The 17803-nt window shown below is 58.0% G+C and overlaps 1 protein-coding gene across 2 annotated transcripts in view; it reads right to left on the bottom strand.

The window, feature by feature from the left end:
• The window catches only part of PSD2 (pleckstrin and Sec7 domain containing 2), a 44605-nt gene extending 27566 nt beyond the window's left edge, over positions 1-17039 (bottom strand). The window contains exons 1-5 of one of the 2 annotated variants that reach the window (XM_036424884.2): positions 16975-17025; positions 6770-6848; positions 3990-4409; positions 2212-2676; positions 1655-1849 (exon numbers count right to left, since the gene is read on the bottom strand). In XM_036424884.2, the coding sequence (XP_036280777.1) occupies positions 1655-1849; positions 2212-2676; positions 3990-4360 (1031 nt within the window). In that variant the 5' untranslated portion in view covers positions 4361-4409; positions 6770-6848; positions 16975-17025. Of the gene's footprint in view, positions 1-1654; positions 1850-2211; positions 2677-3989; positions 4410-6769; positions 6849-16974 lie in introns of both variants that reach the window. The other variant, XM_036424883.2, reaches the window with a different exon arrangement.
• Between the last annotated feature and the right edge of the window lie 764 nt (positions 17040-17803).

A 17803-nucleotide genomic window follows, 5' to 3' on the forward strand; every position in this document is an offset into this window, starting at 1 on the left:
ACTGACCCTGGCAGGAGAGGCTTCTGAAGAGAGAGGGCGAGGAAGAAGCCAGCCCCAAGGCTAAATGTGGAAAGGAGGAGCAGCTGAGTGTGGACCTGTGATCCAGGAGGTTACGGTTCAATTCCGGTCAGGGCACATGTCTGGGTTGCAGGCTCAAGCCCCAGTGTGGGGCATGCAGGAGGCAGCCAATCAATGATTCTCTCTCATCATTGATGTTTCCATCTCTCTCCCTCTCCCTTCCTCTCTGAAATCAATAAAATATATTTTTTTTAAAGAGAGAGAGAGAAAGAAAGGGGGAGCGGACAGAGGCCACCCAGGGCACAAAGTCCCAAGAGTTTTAGCTACAAAGAGGCAGGGGGTACCTTACTCGATTTGGCTCAGTGGATAGAGCATTAGCCCTCAGACTAAAGGGTCCCAGGTTCAATTCTGGCCAAGGGCATACGCCCAGGTTGCGGACTTAACCCCCAATGGGGGGCATGCAGGAGGCAGCCAATCAATAATTCTCTCTCATCATTGATGTTTCTATCTCTCTCTTCCTCTCTGAAATTAATAAAAAATATTTTTTAAAATAACAAATTTTTTTAAAAAGAGGCAGGGGGAGGAAGATCAATTGAGGAAGGATTTTTCTTTTTAGTTGGAAACGACTTGAGCACAATTACACGCTTATGGAAAAACTCTTATAAAGGGAGGGGTGGGGGTGCTGAAAAGACGAGGGAGGATGAGGATCGAGCAGAACGAAGGCTTCTGAAGGGTGTCATTAGGTTGGCAGGGTCACGGCCCAGCAGGAGGGGGGCTGTAGTTGTGATTTCTGAGCTGGGCTGGGAGGACAAGGGCAGGATCCATGTGGAGGCTGTGGAAGGCGGAAGAGGCTGGGTGGAGGGAGAAGAGAGGATCCAGGAGCAGAACAACCTTAGCGCCTCCCGGTGGCCTAAGCCCCAGTGAGTTCACACTTAGTGGTCTAGGGTCGGAACCGTCCCTGTTAGCCGTGAGCTGGGCCTGGTTCTGCACCTTCGGAGCCTCACTGAGGTGCTGGGAGGCCTTCCGAGGAGGAGAGGCCGGAGGACGTGCTGATGGTCAGACATGCTCAGGACGTGCAGGCACACTGTACTGTCCTCAGCCTCACAGTCCCGCCTGTCCCCCAGCCCCTTTAGGACTCTCATGTGCCGAGTTCCCTGTCCCCAGTCCACAGGCCAGGGCGCGTCTCAGTAGCTTCGGCCCCTTGAGCCAGTTCCGATAGACAGTGAATGGGGCTTCTGAGGACCAGAAACCCTCCCCCAGCTACTGGGCAGCCCAGGCCAGGAGCCGCCTCTCCCTGCCCCCTTAGGAGGGCCACTAGCCCTCACCCAGCTGTTCTGCCCTCACTACCACCCATGGTGGCCCCATAACCACAGGACACATCTCAGTGCCCCAGCCCCAAGGGGCTGCTCCGCCTCCACCTGCCCTCCCTGGGAGCGTGGGCCGTCACCCAGGCCGCCCGGAAAGGAAACAGATGTAGGGCAAGTCCAGAAATGAGGACAGTGGCAGGAGGAGGGCTGTGGGGCTGTTGGAGCCACCCGAGCACCAGGCACCCCTCATAGAAGCCACCTGCGCCCCTTTCAGGCTGGGGGAGACGCCGGGTGTGCCAGGGGTGGGAGGGGCAGGAGACAAAACTCACTTCTTGCCCAGCTGCCGGGCAACGTCACAGCGCTGGAAGCCCTCGAGGTGGTAGAGGCGGCGAGCCAGACGGCGGGCAGCCTCGCTGACCCCCTGGCACCCGTTGGCCAGTGCGTCTGCGCTGCCGGGCTCCAGCCCCTCCGAGCTGCTCAGCTCTGAGTCGGAGTCGGACAGGCCATCCTTGAGGCTGGGGTCACTGCAGGGGGGGGGGTGAAGAGGAGGGGCTCAGGGGTCTCCCCAGGCCTGAACAGCCACACAGGGGCCAGAGGAGGGCGAGCTCCCCTGCACAGGAGGGACCAGGCCAGACTCCGGGGAGAGCCCTCCCGTGACATCACTAGATGCTCCCCAAACCCACAGCAGAGCTCCCTGGCCCCGCCGGGGCAGACAGACCCGGAGGGGCAGCATGCGCCCACAGGACTGAGTGGGAAGTCTGGGTGCAGGTGAAGGGCATGAAGACTTTGGTGAGGGCTGTGCACTCTGGGCACTGAGCTGCCCTCACTGGCTTTACCTCCTCTGGGTCTGTTTCCCCATCTGCTCCAGGTCTGGGCCCGGCCTCACCTGGCGGAGTTCAGCAGCTTGTCCCTGTCCTCCTCCTCTTCCTCCTCCTCCTCCTCCTCCTCCTCCCCGCCTGGGCCCCGGAGTCCATCTTCATGGAAGCCATTGGGCACGGCGGCGAGAGACAGGCAGCTGAGGACGTTCTCCGAGCGGCTGCTGGAGATGGACCGCCGCAGGGGGCTGCCCAGCTCCCCATCGCCGCCTGCGGCTCCCGCGTCCCCTTCGGGCCCCGCGTCCCCGGCGCCCAGAGAGCTCCCGGGCTCGGGGCTGTCGCGGGCCCGCTGCTGGATGAGGGGCGTGAGGGGAGCCTCAAAGCTGACGCAGCTGTCGCTCTCGTCCGTGAGGCTCAGCACATCCAGGGAGTCCAGGCTGCTGTACTGGGTGCCCCGCAGCAGCTCTGACTCCACGATCTTCTCGAACGTCGCGCTGAAGCCGTCCCGCACGTCTGGCTCTCCGGGGCCACCCGGCCTGCAGGACGCAAGGACCAGTCAGCATCCGGCCAGGGTGCCCCAGTGCAGGTGCTGGGACTACACCCATCTGTGCCCGGGCGCCCGCTGCAGGTGGGCAGTGGGCATGGATTGTGTCCTGTTTATTTTCTCAGCTAATAACTGCCCGATGCTGGCTGGTTGCTGGGGTAGAGCAGGCATGGACCACCCCCCAGTGCCCAACCCAAGCCTGGCCCACAGCAGGCATCGGGAAATAACTGAGTCCTCTCCCTCCAGCCTGGCCCTCAGGGCTGCTCCCCTATCGCAGCGGGAGTCCCCGTGGTTCAGAATGTTGCTGTCCTGTTAGTCCGGAGGCTCTTAACTTGGCTGACCACATTCCAGCTTTGCGGTAATGCCACCTCCTCAGAGAGGCTGAGGGAGGCGGGTCCACACCACTGACCTCGCCAGCCCCCCTCCCATTATCCTCCGTCCTCAGGATCGCTCTTCATACAGATGGGAGGGTATCCTCCCGCCCAGCCTCTATCAGGATGCAGTATTCTGGTTGTTCCCCTGTTTGCCATCCGTGCCCCAGCCCCACCCAACACAAGGCCAGAAGCACCAAGCACACAGTAGGCACTCAGCAAACCTTACTGCATGACACACTGCGTGAGTGAGCAGATGCATGGAGCCCATGGCCCAGTACCCTGCCTGAGCCCTCGCAGGGCCCAGTGCTGCCCCAGAGGAAGCCTTTGTGCTGGCTGCTCCCTCCGCCCAGACTGCTCCTCCCTCAGCCAAAGCCTCTTCCTCCTTTTCTCAACCAGGTCTGCCCTGACCACCCCGTTTGTAATGGGACCTGCCCCAAACACCCTAGCCCCCTCCATTTTTCCCCAGAGCACTTCCTTCCTCCCAACATACTTTAATGCAATAAGGTGATGCTGTAACTCCAAAAAGACTGGAGTAAGATTCCAGATGGCTCTTAAGCCAGAGATTAACCCACAAAGCCTACTCTCTTAGGGAAGCTGCAACTCCAGATCCTCAACTCCAGAAAGCGGAGGGATGGACCAGGTGACCTTCCACATAAGACGTTGTGGAACTCTCATGTTCAGCCTGCGGTGGCGGGAGTAGGACCCTCCAGCCCCACATAGAAATGGCCCATGACAGCTTGGGGACTGATGGCCTTTGAAATCTCATGGCTCTATTTTCCCCAAATAACCAGAAGCTGAGCAAAACTGAGGCATGACATTCCCAATTCATGGGTGAGACAAAACAAGAACCAGACAGGCTAAGTGGCTAGGCCCAGGCCAATAGCATGGAGCAGCCGAATGAGGTGAGCCCCTATTCTGAGACACAACTTACCCTGATTGAGGGTCCTCGGTGTCTGGACAAAAGCTCCGGGAGGTATCTTCTCCTGCTAGCCCACCCGCCCTCCAGGGCCTGGACCCCGTAGAATCATCGAGAATGTTTGAGTCTGGCCCCAGGACTAGACCATTGGTGAGGGAGAGGCCGAGGCTGAGGCCGTGGAGGGCCATGTCCGGGCCCTTTGTGGGCTCCTCAGTGTCCTCCAGGGTGCTCCTTATCTCACATCCTGGGCTGTCGTGGCTACTACTCAGGTCCTCTCTGGCTGCCATTCCATTCTGGACTGGGGGCTCCTCCTCAGGCTCCAGGCTGGGGTCCCGGGCGGCACCATCTTCCCCAGGCAGGACAGATGGGAGCTTATCCTCATCCATGGCAGACACCGCTCTACCTGAGCTGGCGGCTCCTGGGACTCCGTTAGATCTGCCGGCAGATGGAGACGAAGGGGTGGTCACACAAGGCAGGTGTTGGGAGCTAAAGCCCAGCGGAACCAGCACCAGGCAGGCTGCTTTGGGACAGGAGGATGGCTGAGATGACCTTCTCAGGATCTCCTGACTAGTGTCTGGGTCCAGGCTGTGATGTCTTCAATGCCCTGTTCAGACCAGCCCCCTTCTCCTCTCCCCCGACCCCCTATCCCCTACCATTCTATGTGCCCCAGTCCCTCCTTCCCTGCTGTGCCCTCAGAATTCACCAAAGCCCCTTGAGGAAGACAGGTGGAGAGGGTCCAGGACTCCTCCTCCATCCTTCCTCTCCTGCTGCTGAGTGTTGGAGGCAAAACCCCAGGTGACAGCAACCAGCCTCCTTGCCTCTTTGCATGTCCTCTCACCCTGGCTCTGGGAGCCAGACCATCGTGAATCCGTAATGAATGGAAGGAGCTGGGATGGGGCTGCCTTCAGAGGGGGAGTTAGGAGAGGAGGCAGGAAAGTCAACAGAAGTGTAGCTTTCTCACAACAGAAGCCACCTCAGAAGCCAAAGTGAGCCATCCAGGCCCTGTGTGAGGCGCTGTCCAGGGTGCTGGGCAGGTGCGGGGCCACCCAGAGCCTCCCTGAGAGCTTTGCTGCCTTTGCTGCCCGGTGCCCAAAGCTCTGGCTGTGGGGAGAGGGAGGGGGCCGGGGATTGCCCTCCACGCCTGGGCCTTCAGAGCCCAGCAGCCATGAGGAGGAACTCAATAGCAGGCTGCAAGGGGAAAGCCCTGCTCTGCCCAACTCACGGTGACCTCTCATGGACTCCTCATTGCCCCACCCAGGCCAGGCCTACTCCCTTCCGCCCTGCTCTGGGCCTGTTTCTCCTCTAAGAAATGAGGAGACCCATCTTACCTGCCATTTCCACTGCCCCCTTCAGAAATGTCAGAGCCAGCCCACATTTCCCAGAGGCCTCCTGCCCAGATGTGATGGGCTGTGTTCTGACTCTCCCCTCATGCCGGTCTGGCCCAGCCCCACGCAGTCTAAGGTACTTTTTCTACCATCCCTTCCAGCCCCCAATGATCACTGCCACCAGGGACACGGCGCTACGTCTCCAAACCACTTCCTGCCTCTCTTCTTCAGGCCCCAGCTTCCCCCAGCACGCCCTGCTCCGCTGGAGAAGGGGCTCGAGGGCTCAGGAGAGGCTGGGGGGGAGGGGCTCCTGGGCTGCAGCAGAGCGAGCTGCAGGCACAGCCACAGAGATCTGAGTGAGGCCCGTACTGCCTGGACTTGTCTTGTCACAGGTGTCACCTGACGGACTTGAATGGCATGTTATGAGGCCCTCCCCCCAGACCTCCTGAGCCAGCATCTCCAGGGAATGATAGAGGGGAAGGAACTTCCCACTTAGAGAACATGGGCCCGGAGAGGAAAGTGAGCCTACTTCTCTGGGGGCTTCTGGGCCCCTAAGGGATCTCTGACACCACAGGACCACTGAAGGTTCACTTCACCCTGGCCGGTGTGGCTCAGTGGGTGGGGCATCATCCGGTACACAGAGAAGTTTCCGGTTCGATTCCTGGTCAGGGCACATGCCCAGGCTGCAGGCTCAGTCCTCCGTAGGGAGTGTGCAGGAGGCAGCAATCGGTGTTTCACTCTCACATTCAGCTCGCTCTCGCTCTCTCTCTCTCTCTCTCTCTCTCTCTCTCTCTCTCTCTCTCCTTCTCCCTTTAACATAAATAAATAATTTTTTTTTAAGATTTACTTAGTAAAACATGAAGTAAAGGAGAAGGGGGCATGATGACAGGGGTTTGGGGCCCCAGCCCACCCTGCTAAGTGTTAGCCTCCTAGAGTTTTGAAGTTTGTGTGATCATAGACTTTTTTTTTTAATTATCAGATTTTTTTTTAAGTCTGAAGCACCAGGCTCTAAGATATCTGGACCCTGGGGAACCCCAAAGGCTTGTCCCTGAGTGAGGGATTCTTTCTGGTTTGCCCTAAATCCCTGCTGCTTCCGTTGCTATTTCACTCTGTTCCCATGGGTTGTGTGCTCAGAAGAGGGAGAGAACAGGTCACCTCCTCAGCTAGCGTCCTGGGTGAGGGAGCACTGAGAGAGGAAGGAGGAGGGTGAGTGGGGCCCTCTGGCCTGCTTTCTAGCCCAGGGGCCTGGATGGGCATTGGATCTGGGGCACAGGGCTTCACCCCAGCCCATCAGGGTGCCTCAAGCTCCCACGCCCGCACAGGAAAGCTGAGCCTGGCGGGGGGGCGGGGTGCCTTCGTTGTGGTCAGAGCTTGCCCTGAGCTCCCAGGAAAGCCTGAGACCTGAAAACAAGGACCTCTTGGGAGGCCCCCTAACTCCTAGCAGCTGCCTCAGGCTGTTTCTAATCTTACCTGCCCTGCCATGTCCTCCTGCGGCTGGGAGCAGGATGGAGGTTCTGCCAGTACCGGGCACTGGGCCGATCCTGGGCTTCTGGGGGTGAGCAGACAAGGGGCAGCATTGAGCTCCATCCTGGGCGAGGGCCCAGAGTCCCTGCCTGGGCTGAGGGCCAACTGAGCCCAGAATAACGGAGCCAGGACCTCCCTCTCTTAATGAACCCGAGGGAGGGGGGCAGAAAGGGGAGCTTCAGGGCAGAGGTGTGAAACGATGCCCCAGTCCTCACACTGAACAGCCATGTGCCCCGGGACTCGTTGTTCCTTCTGGGGGACCCAGCGCAGAATGGGGGCATCCGCTCTGCTCTCCTTCGCCAGGGCCAGCGGGAGAACTTAAGGTCATGAGATCCAAGGGAGAGTAGACACACCACAGAGGTCAAGGAGAAAGGCCGCTGTGGTCCACTCTTCTCACCACAGTGAGTGGCTGCTTCTAGAACTCAGAGTAGCCCCCCCACCCCCCACCGCCCCCCCAAAAAAAGGTAAGAATAATCTCCCTCTGCACCTGGCTCGGCTGGAGGTACAGGATGAACCCCGTTTCCCAGGCCCCCTGTCAGACTCTTCCTAAGGGTCAAGGGCTCAAGTCTTCAATCAGAAGTCCACCTAAAGCAGCGACCCTGCCCACCGCCAGCCCTGCTGGGAGAGGGGGGGTGGGCACAGCTAGACCAGAGGTCACATCCCAAGGAGATTGCCTGCAAATGACAGGCCGGCAGTACTAGGTCTCCTGCATCTTCTCAGCCTGAATCCAGCCCTGCTCTACGCAGGGGCGCCCGCTAACAACTGCCTTTGGGATGACCTCGGGCTCAACAGCCTCTTTTTTCAGCACCAACCAAGATGGGACCCGTGGTGACAGTGGAACTCTGGCTGGGCCAGGCCTAAAAGTCAAGCCAGCCACTTTCTGGGTCTCAGCCGCTCCTGAGACAACCCCGCCCCTCCTCCCTATGGAAGCTAGAAGTTATATCACATCGCTCCCTCACTCACAACCGTCCAACAGCTCCCTCTGCCCTTCAATCAAACTTCAGTCTCCTCCGCATGGCCTACAAAGGCCCTGCCTGAACTGATTCACTGCCCTCTCCCCACGTGGCCTTCTTTCTGCTCCCCGAGCTCATTCCCACCTCAGGGCCTTCGCACCAGTGTGCCCTTGGCCTAGAATGCTCTTTCCCTAGATCTCTAAATGACTGCCTCTTCTGCCGCTCAGGGCTCCACTCCCGCACCGCCTCCTCGGAGAAGCCCTCTGTGACCTCTGCGCTCTCTCACATGCCTCCACAGAGCAGCACATCTGCACAGTGGCACTTAGCAGGACGAAAACCACCTTTTCTGTTTGTTTCCTTACTTCCTGCCGCACTAGGATGTAAGTTGAGTGAGGGTGGGGACTAAGCCACATTCACGGTTATCTCCCCCAGAGCCCGGCGCAGTGCCTGACACACAGCGGGATGTTTTTAAATATTTGGAGATGGTAATCACCCCTGTTGCAGGCAGAGGCTGAGAGAGGTTGAGTAACATGCTCAGGGTCACAAAGCTGGAAAGTGGCAAGGCCAGGCACTGTGAGGAACCCAAGGAAAGGCTGGAAAGGGGCCAGGCAGGGGGTGCTCCAGGGCCCAACAGGCTCTAGAAAACAGAGGGGAGAGGACATGGGTGCAGGTGTCTGTGTGCACGTTTGTGAGCAAGCATACAGTGAGGGCATTTGTGGGTGCGTTCACACAGGCAGACACACAAACACACATGGAGGACACTGGGCAGCCACTCAGAAGACAGTCCCCCTGGGTTGTGAGGTTGAGATAAGGATCCAACAAGCCTAGGGGCAAGATTCAGGGTAGCCAGACCCACATCACTGGCCAACTGGGATCCAGCCATTCTGCTCTGGGAGAAGCCAGGGGCAGGAAAGGGCCAACCTAGTTCTTCAGGCTAGGAGGGGCGGGGAGGTGGGGGACAGGCACCCACAGTGGCTACAGCCACACCCAGTGGCATCAGGTGGCTGGGTGGGTTTGGGAGAAGCTTGGGGCAGACCGGCCCACCTGGTGGAAATGGGGGTTCAGGAGGCAGAGCTAGGATAAGGAGCCCGGGAAAAGCAAAATCTAAGAGCCTATGTGGGATGCTCACGGGGGCTGAGAGCCCAGGCAGCGTATGTCAAGGGGGCTGGGGCCCGAGAAAATCATTTAGGAAAGTCAGCGAAAAGCAAGGCTGAGACCGCAGCTGTCCCAGGGAGCGGACTGAGAGCCCAGAGACTCCGGTTTGGCCTCCAACGTGAGAAGGAAGCCTGGGTGAATGAAACCCTGATTTCCCGTGTATGTCAGAGATTCCTAACAAGCTCAAAGTCTTTGACTTCCTCGCGCATCTGATAAAGCTGTGGATCCCACCCCAGACAGCCTGGCACTGACGTGCATAGCACGTTGAGTAATTTTTGAAAGGCTCCCAGACCTCTAAAGCCCATCCATGGGCTCTGGGCATAAACCTCAAGCTGGAAAAATCCCCAAGGACCTTCCAACTCTGATACCGACACTCAGAGAAAGTTCTATGAGGGGGGGCAAGGGGGAAAGCTGAAAAACCTTTCACCATCACACCTATTCTCAACCCACTGGGAATTCCCCAAATCCCTACTACACTGACTCCCTAGCTCACCCAGATTTTGGCACATGGGCTGGGGTCTTCACACACACCCACAAACACAAAAGTATATATGCACAGGCAGGTGAATACTAGTAAGAGGGCTGGCATGCAATTGGTGCTCAGAACAGACCTTAGCCAGCCGTGCCTACACCACTCGTGGGCACTCCAGCACTCCCCTGAGCCTGCTGGGCCACCGAGAGCATGGGAGCAGGGAGCTATAGGAAGACACAGCTAACTATGCTCTTCCCCCTCCCCACCCCAGCCTCTGCCAGCCACGGAGTCTGGAAGTCAGGGCCTCCTGGTCACCCCGGAGCTCTAGGCACCCTCCCCAAAGATTAACCTGGGCACATACCTCCTCTATGTCTCAATTGCCCAGGACAGGGAGGTGCCCAGGATACAGAGGGATGTCTACCCAGGAGCCCCAGGAACTTTCCTGCCTCCATTTCCCAAAGTGACCCCAACCCCTCCTAACCCACTTGGCCTTCCCAGCGTGGACCACCTTGTGCAGCAGCAACAAGTGCCTCAGACTGAGACAGTGCCGTCAGAAAGACCTGACTTCACATCCCAGCTCCGCTGCCCACAAGCTGTATCACCTCAGGAAAAGCTGCCCACGTCTCTGAGCCTCAGCATCCTCCCCTGGAAAACGGGGAGCCCTAACAGCATCTGCCTTGCAGGCTGCAGTGAGGACAAAGGAGATGGTGTGGGTGCAATGCTCAGCTCAGAGCTGGCCACAAGTGCTGAGGGAATAGCAGCAGCTACTGCTCCCATAATCCTGTCTCGGATCTACAGGGCAATGGCTGGCTGCCCACACTGGTCATGGAATGCTCAGGAGAGCAACCTGGGCAGCACAGGACACTCCCTGGGCCCCAACAGACCCTTGTTCTTGGCAGCCTGCCAGAGAAGGTTCTAAGGCAGGGACTTCAGAGGACCAGCCTGAGGGTGGAGGCAGGAGAAGGTCCTGGGGGAACCAGGAGGATAGGCCAGGGAGAATACCCTGCCTTTTCCTGAGGCAAGTGAGGAACCTACAGTCCTGGCCCCACTGATGCTCCCACCCTCGGCCAGGCACCCACCTAGCTTTCCATCTCAAAGTCCCAGGTGTGAGGCAAGGGCCATGCCTAGGCCTCCCTTAAAAGGCACCCACCCCCTTTAGGTGGTGCCAGTCTTGGATTGTTAAAAGCCCGGCACCACCCCACTTTCCTCCTCCCGTTTTGGCCCCTGGGGAACCAGCTTGCCTTGGGTTGTAGGGATCTGGACGGCCTCCTCTTTTTCCTGGTTGGCATGATCACTGAGCCCTGGATGCACATTTGCATCTTATCTGCATGTGCCCTGCAACCTCCTGGGATTTCCAGGGGCCCCTGGGCCCAGCTCCTCAAAGGTCATCCCTTGACATCTCCCTCTTTGCTTCTTTCCCCTCCCCCGCCCCAAGCCACTTTGCTTATAATTTGCATACATCTGCATGCTGGTTTGGAGAGCCCTCAACACTGCTGAAATTCACAATGTCTCCTGTCAAATCCCAAGTCATCTTTATAACTGGTGACTCTACCCCCAGCTGACTCCCCTATAGGGTAAAGCCCTCAGTTATCTGGGACCACAAAGGACTGGGCTATTCAGATGAAGTGATTGGCCGCTGCTCTGTCTTCCTGGATTCCAGAGGACATCTGGGACTCACTCTACTTCTTGAGCCACATTTGACCATGAGCCTGTGGATTGAGAGTTGAACCCCAAGAGCTCTATAGTGGACTGACCAAGAGCAAGTCCTCCCAATCAGCCCTGCTCAGCTAAAACACCTGTGGGGGAGCAGGCGGACCCAAGAGGTTCAATCTCTGAGCAGCCTCCCCCCAAGTCTGACCAACAGCCAGGAAAGAGGAAGTAGGAAATTTCAACATCCCTTCTTTGCCCAATTTTCACTTACCCTGTTACTGTCTAGATCCTCACATTTTCTGTCCAACCCCTCCCAAGAAAACCCCTCTCCTTCCCTGCCTCATCCCCTGTGATCTTTATCCTACTCCTTCCCCCAACCTCTTGATTATACAGCTCCATTTAACCCCTCCCTTGCTGAGTCCCAATTCCCCCGTCCTCTCCTACTTTAAGACTTCGACAGAGTCTGACAAAGGTTGTAGTCTTGGGGATGGTTGAGGGCCATCAGCATATGGTACAAAGCAAACAGGTGTGAAAGGTGCGTACTGGGCCATCCCACTCTTGCCTCCCTGTCCTAATCTCTGAAACTATCCCTTCCTATTCAGCCATAGCCCACAGATGGGAGATCTAGTTCCCGGTAAATGCCTCATCTCTTGATGGACAATACATGGGGGAGGAGAGAAAGAGTGAGGAATCACACCAACATTTAGGCTCTGAGAACCTAGAAGGATTGAACTATCATTCCTAAGATAGGGAGGACTGGATGGAGTAGGTTTAGGAGGAAGACTTGTACTCAGCTTTGGACAAGCTAAGTTTGAGGTGTCTAGTAGACATGACTATTGAAATGCTGAGTAGGCTATTGGAGCTCAGAAAAGAGGTCAAAATTTGGAATATAAATTTGGAACTGGAAGCATGTAAATGATGCTTAAAGCCATAGGACTAGATGAAATGGGCATGGGAGTGAATGCAGTAGAACAGTTGGCAAGGGCTAAGTCCTGGGGCACTCCAAAACTTAAGAAGTGGGGGTGGGGGAGAAGGGGACTGAGAGGAGCAACCCATGAATGAGGTCAGAGGAAAACAGGAGAATGGATATCCGGAGGTCAAGGAATTTTTCAAGGAAAAGGGAAAGAGTGGATGTATCAAATGCAATAGATGAGGACTGAGAATTAGCCATTAGGTGTAGCAACATGGCAGTCATTGGTGACCTTGAGAAGAGCGGTCAGTGGAGTCAGGGGAGTGAAAGATCAACTGGCTTGAAGTCAAGAGAGAGTGGGAGGAGGGGACATGGAGACGATGAGTCTAGACAACCCCTCTGGGGAGTTCTGCTGTAAATGGGGAACAGAGAGATGCAGAGGTAGGAGAACCAACAGCTGGAGCAATGTCTCCAACTAGGCACAAAGGGACAGGATCAGAGGGGAGACCTTAACCAGGAGCAGGAGCACTTCCGACAGAGACAGGAAGATGCTGGCAGGTGGGTGAATGCAGCACTGGGAGTCCGAGAAAATTCTGATGGCTTCTATTCTCTCAAAGAAGTAGGAAGCAGTGTCTGCAGCTGTGAGGGAGAGCTGGGGAAGAGGGACTCGGGCTGAGGGTGAAAGTGTGAGGCAGTCATCAGGTAGGGGTCAAGGGGCCCATGGCAGGACAGGACTGAAGACCCACCTGAAGTTCACAGTTTTGACCCTAAAGTGAGACCAGTCCAGTAGAGGTTTTTCTCAGCCCCATTCAACGACACAGGTCAGGTGTGGGGCAGGCTGGGCAATGGATGTGGCCAGGGTTGGGGTTTTGCCAGGCAAGCAGGAAGCCAAATGAGTTGGGAGGCCCTTGAAGGGAGGGATTATCCTGACTTACAGTGGCCAGCTCAAAGTCCCTCCCTCCGCTGGTGCCTGAAAGCCCACCGTTCATTTGCTGCTGTGGGTTAGGCATGGCCGTCCCTCTGCCCTCATCCCAAAGTGAGCTTCTAAGAGGGTGGCCACAGGGAACCACCAGGACCTGGGGAAATGAGCATCCCACACACTGTTCCTTCAACCTGGGTATCCCTCAGACCTCACACACTTAAAACCACATTGGCTATCGCCCTTCCCAAGCCATGGCACAACATCTCTCCCCAGCTCTAGTGGGACCCCAGTGCCAGCCCATTCTGTCTCACAAATCGCTCCTTTTCCACCCCACCTGCCATGCCCCAGTCCCAGCAGGGCCACCACACCACCAGCTCCATTCCCTCTATATGCTGTTCACAGCAGCCCTGAATCCAGAGTCCAGCATTGTTATGCAGGACCTCACAGTGGCCTCCTGACCAGCCTCTTTTCTACCCATCCTCCTCAGAGCGCCTTTTCCGCACTCATATCTATCCCATCACTGCCCTTTCTCCCTGTCTTGTCACCTCCCTCCTACTTCCCCTCCTTGGGCCCCTCAATACTTCCTCTGGGCCTCTGCCCCCCTCTGACAGCACCTCCCGGAGCTGTGGCTCACCTCATCCCCACCCCGGAGGTTGTGACTCCTTAAGGCCCCAACAGTGACAGCTCAGTCGCCCTTCTCCAGCGTGTGGTCTAAAGTAGGAATTTGGTCAGTGTTGCTAGGCAGGTGCATGGCTGACCAGGTGGATGGAGCTTCTGGAGGCAGAGAAGAGGGAGGAATGGGATTGAAACAAAGGGACTCTTTAGCCCAGTGACCTAACTTAGCACCACCTCTTATAGGACAAGCAGATGACACGTGTCTCCTGATGGGATGCACGGAGAAGGACACATATCACCTATGGGATAGTCTTGCAAAAAAAAAAAAAGGAAAAAAAAAGTGTTTAACCTGAATCTGCTCATGAGGAAGCAATAACACAAATCCAGAATGTGGAACAGTATACAAGAGGACTGAGCAAGAGTCTCTAAAATTGACAATGTCATACAAAGACTTTTTAAAAAGCAGAGGAATTATTCCAGATTAAAAATGAATAAAAAAAAACATAAGTAAATGTAAGGTGTGATGCTTGGTTACAAAAATAAATTTTTAAACAGCTATAAAGGACATTACAGGGACAACTACAGAAATTTGAACATGGATTATCTGTTAGGTTAAATTGTACCATTCATTTCTTGTGTATGTGAATAGTATGGTCATTATATAATGACGATGAAAATTCTTGTCTCTGGAAATTCATGCTGAAGTATTTAGCAATGAAGTGTTATAATGTCTGCAACTTACTTTCAAAAGAGAGAAAAAACGTGGGCAAAATGTCAACAATTGGCAAATCTAACTCTCAAGGTGAAGGATATAGAGGTAGGTGTTCGTTGTGCTATCAGATTCAACAAGACAACAAGTTGGGGGGAGGGAAAGGAGTGAAGGGAGACACTCCAAATAGTGGAGCTCAGGGCCTGGCTTGCCAGGGTAGGAGTGGGAAGAGAGGGCAGTCCTTCACCCCAGTAGCCCACACGCTGGGCTGGAGTCCTGGCCTAGGCTGGGCTGGACGCAAGAGCCGTCTGGGACCCGGCAGACACAGCCCTGGCGTGGCTCACCGCCTAATGAGTGTCAAGACCTCTAGGCAGCAGAGTTGGCTGTGAGCAAGCCCACCTGGGGGAACAAAGACTCTGCCATAACAGCCAGGTCCCAGGGGCACCAGGAGGGCAGCTCGCAGCCAGGGCAGGGCCAGCAGACACATGGGCTGTGGCAAGGAATCAGGCCTGCCCAAGCCCACCCTCCCCCAAACACCCCTCCAGGGGCGACAGCCTGAGTGTATCCTCCCATGTGAGAAGCCAGGCTAAATACGGAGCCTCAGACATAAGACGCCACTCAAAACAGATTTCCCTGGGAAAGACCATCTGGCAAAGGATGTCTAGAGCGTCGTCTGTCGAGAGACGTAGCGTCATTCCCCTGCAAGCCGACATTCGGAAAGGGAATGCCTCCGTCCCATCTCTCTAAAAGACCCAGCTTGGTGCCTCAGTTTCCCCCAGGTCACCCCTTGCACTAGGTGGAAAGGCACTCGGTCCCGCCTTCCTCCTTACTTCCTGTGAAGTAGAAGAGACTGAGACACAGGTCCAAGCAGCGGACAGTTCTGCTCAGGTGCAAATCCTGATTCTGCGTGTGCCCCTGTACAAGCGGCTGTGTGTGTCAGAGTACTTAGCACCGTGGTTGTACTTGAGATCTGGAAATGGAGGGAGGTCCCCTCCCCAAACCCCTCTCTCGGTCCTGTCAAGAGCAGGAAGTCCTTCGTTCTAGCTAACTTTGCTCCCTCCCTCAGGAGACACTGCAGGCCGGACCACTGGGGGTGCATGCCCACAGCAGGACAAGCTGACGGAAGCCTCTCTGTCGGGGCGCAGGCAGGGCCTGGCGTGGTGGGAGGAGTGGGAAGTCACCAAAGCATGGAGGCTTCAGCCCCTGCAAGAGGCAGCAGCAGGGAGGTCTTCCAAGGACATTGCAGTCATTCTTCCACCTTTAGCTGGGCCACCACCCACCTACTCACCCCGATGTGTGGGAGCCACAACCTGGGGGCCTGCCACGATTCCACCGGGACCGCACTGCACAATAGCCCCGTTCAAAAGCCTTTTCTATACAGGGAAAGGGGAGACCTCTCCCCCAGAGATGTGGGGTGAAGAGAGGGCAGCCGGCCCTCTGAGATCACACGTCTCAGTCTCAGCATATGTAGCTTCCCTAGCAGGTAGGGCCCCTAACCTCCCCAGGGAGGGGTGGAAGGATGACTATATCTGCCCGGGGCCAGGATTTGGTCTTGGAAGGGTCCAGATGTCCCTTATCCACACTCCCTCACGCTGCCTGAGGACCCTCCCATGAAGCAGCTTTTGTTTCAGGGTCTGGAAGAAAGAGCTGGGGAGCCCAGGGAATCCCGCATGCCTCTCCTCTCCTCTCCTCAGACCCAGGCTGCCCCCTGCCCTGGCCGAACCCCCAGCTCCTCCCTGCTCCCCATGCACCCGCCCACGGAGCTCAGCCTGCTCAGCCTGAGCTGCCCAGAACCTCAGCCCCACTTCCATCCTGGCTGGGGCTTCCGCCCCCAGTCCTTCCAGCGCCCCTCTCCCCCGAGTTGGTCCCAAGATGAAAGGGTACACTGAGGAAGTATCCCCTGTGCCTGAACAGAGGCAATATCCCCAGTTCTGACTCCGGCAGCTCGCAGATCCTCCAGGGACAGCCAGAGTCAGATACCTCCGGGGGGGGGGGGGGGGGGACAGTTGGACCGGGTGGTCCCCACATCTAGACCCCCTGCCCCACCCCAGCCCCAGCCCCAGCAGCGGGCTCCCGGGACCCCTCCCTCCCTGCGGCGGCCACAGCCATTATGTGCCTTCCCGGCCTTGCCCGCCGCCTGCCACGCCCCCACGCAAGCCCCCATCCAGCGGCGGAGCTCGACGCCCGCGGAGGCCTGGCCGCCCAGCCCGGCTGTCAAAGTTGGGAAACTGGAAACAGAAATAAATCCTCGGAGCTCCTCCCGGGTAACGGTGACTGCGGGCAGGCCCAGCACCCAAAAGTCCAGGTCCCTGGCCGCCCAGCTCCCCCCGGCACCCCGCAGCGCGCACACATGCACACACACACTCACTGAGCTTATACAAAAGGGGGACCGGGAGGCAGGGCCCTGGAGACAATCGGCCAGCCGCCCTTCCCCGCCCTGCAGGCTGGCCCGGGGCTCCCAAAGGCGCCCCCATCCCTGCTCAGACCTGGCCAGCCCAGAGCTTCCTCCTTCGGCCCCATCTCCATGACAACCGTATCCTTGGGATGCTCCAGCCACCACTGAATTGATCTGGGAATGCAGCTTTGTTAGCAGACCCCGGCTGGCATGGAGGGCGGAGGGCGGCGCCCCACCATCCAGCATGCGCCCCCCACCCCCCTGCCCCGGCCCCCCAGCACCCCCTCCGGGTCCCCGGCCCGGCGTGGCTCCGGGAGGGGCGGGGCCGGAGCGCAGGGCCCGGGGACGGGGCGACCCCGCGCCCACTCACCGCTCCGGTGCAGCCTCAGGGCGGCGGGGCCATGCGGAGGCCGCCGCACCAGCCGCGCCTCCTCCGGGCGGCCTGGCCCGGCTCCACCGGTCAGGTGCGGGGCGCCGGGAGGAGCCGAGCAGAGGAGCGAGCGGAGCGGGGACCGGCGGCGGAGGGAGGGAGGGAGGGCGGGGAGGGCGGGCGGAGCGGGAGGGCGGGGAGGGCGGGGGACTGCGGGCGGCGGGAGCGGAGCGGAGGCCACCGGCCGCCACGCCTCCTCGCCGGGGCCAGACCGGCTCCCGCCCAGGCGGCGGGGCCAGCCGTCCCGCACGCCCGCCCCGGCCCTTTAAGAAGGAGGGGGAGGGGAGCGGGGAGGTGCCCCACCCACCCAGCCCCGCCCAGCCCCGCCGGCCCACCTCCCCCCCAGACCCTGAGCCTCAGATCTGGTCCAGGTGCAGGAGCAGGTGGGGTCTGACTTGCCCAACACACCCCTACCCACCCCGGACCCTGGCAGGGGAGGAGCGTGGAGAGCTGGGGCAGAAAGGTGGACGATCCCTCAGAGAGACAGAGCCCTACTTACTACCTCCCTTCCTTACTCCCTTCCTCCCTCCCTCCCTCCCTACCTTCCTCCCTTCCTCCCTACCTTCCTCCCTTCCTCCCTACCTTCCTCCCTCCCTTCCTCCCTCCCTCCCTCCCTTCCTATCTCCCTTCATACCTTCCTCCTTCCCTCCCTCCCTACCTTCCTCCCTCCCTCCCTACCTTCCTCCTTTCCTCCCTCCCTCCCTCCCTCACTCCCTCCCTTCCTCCCTCCCTTCCTCCCTCCCTCCCTCCCTCCCTTCCTATCTCCCTT

Source organism: Pipistrellus kuhlii, unplaced genomic scaffold (genome assembly GCF_014108245.1).
Source record: "Pipistrellus kuhlii isolate mPipKuh1 unplaced genomic scaffold, mPipKuh1.p scaffold_m20_p_8, whole genome shotgun sequence".
Classification (NCBI taxonomy): Eukaryota; Metazoa; Chordata; class Mammalia; order Chiroptera; family Vespertilionidae; genus Pipistrellus; species Pipistrellus kuhlii.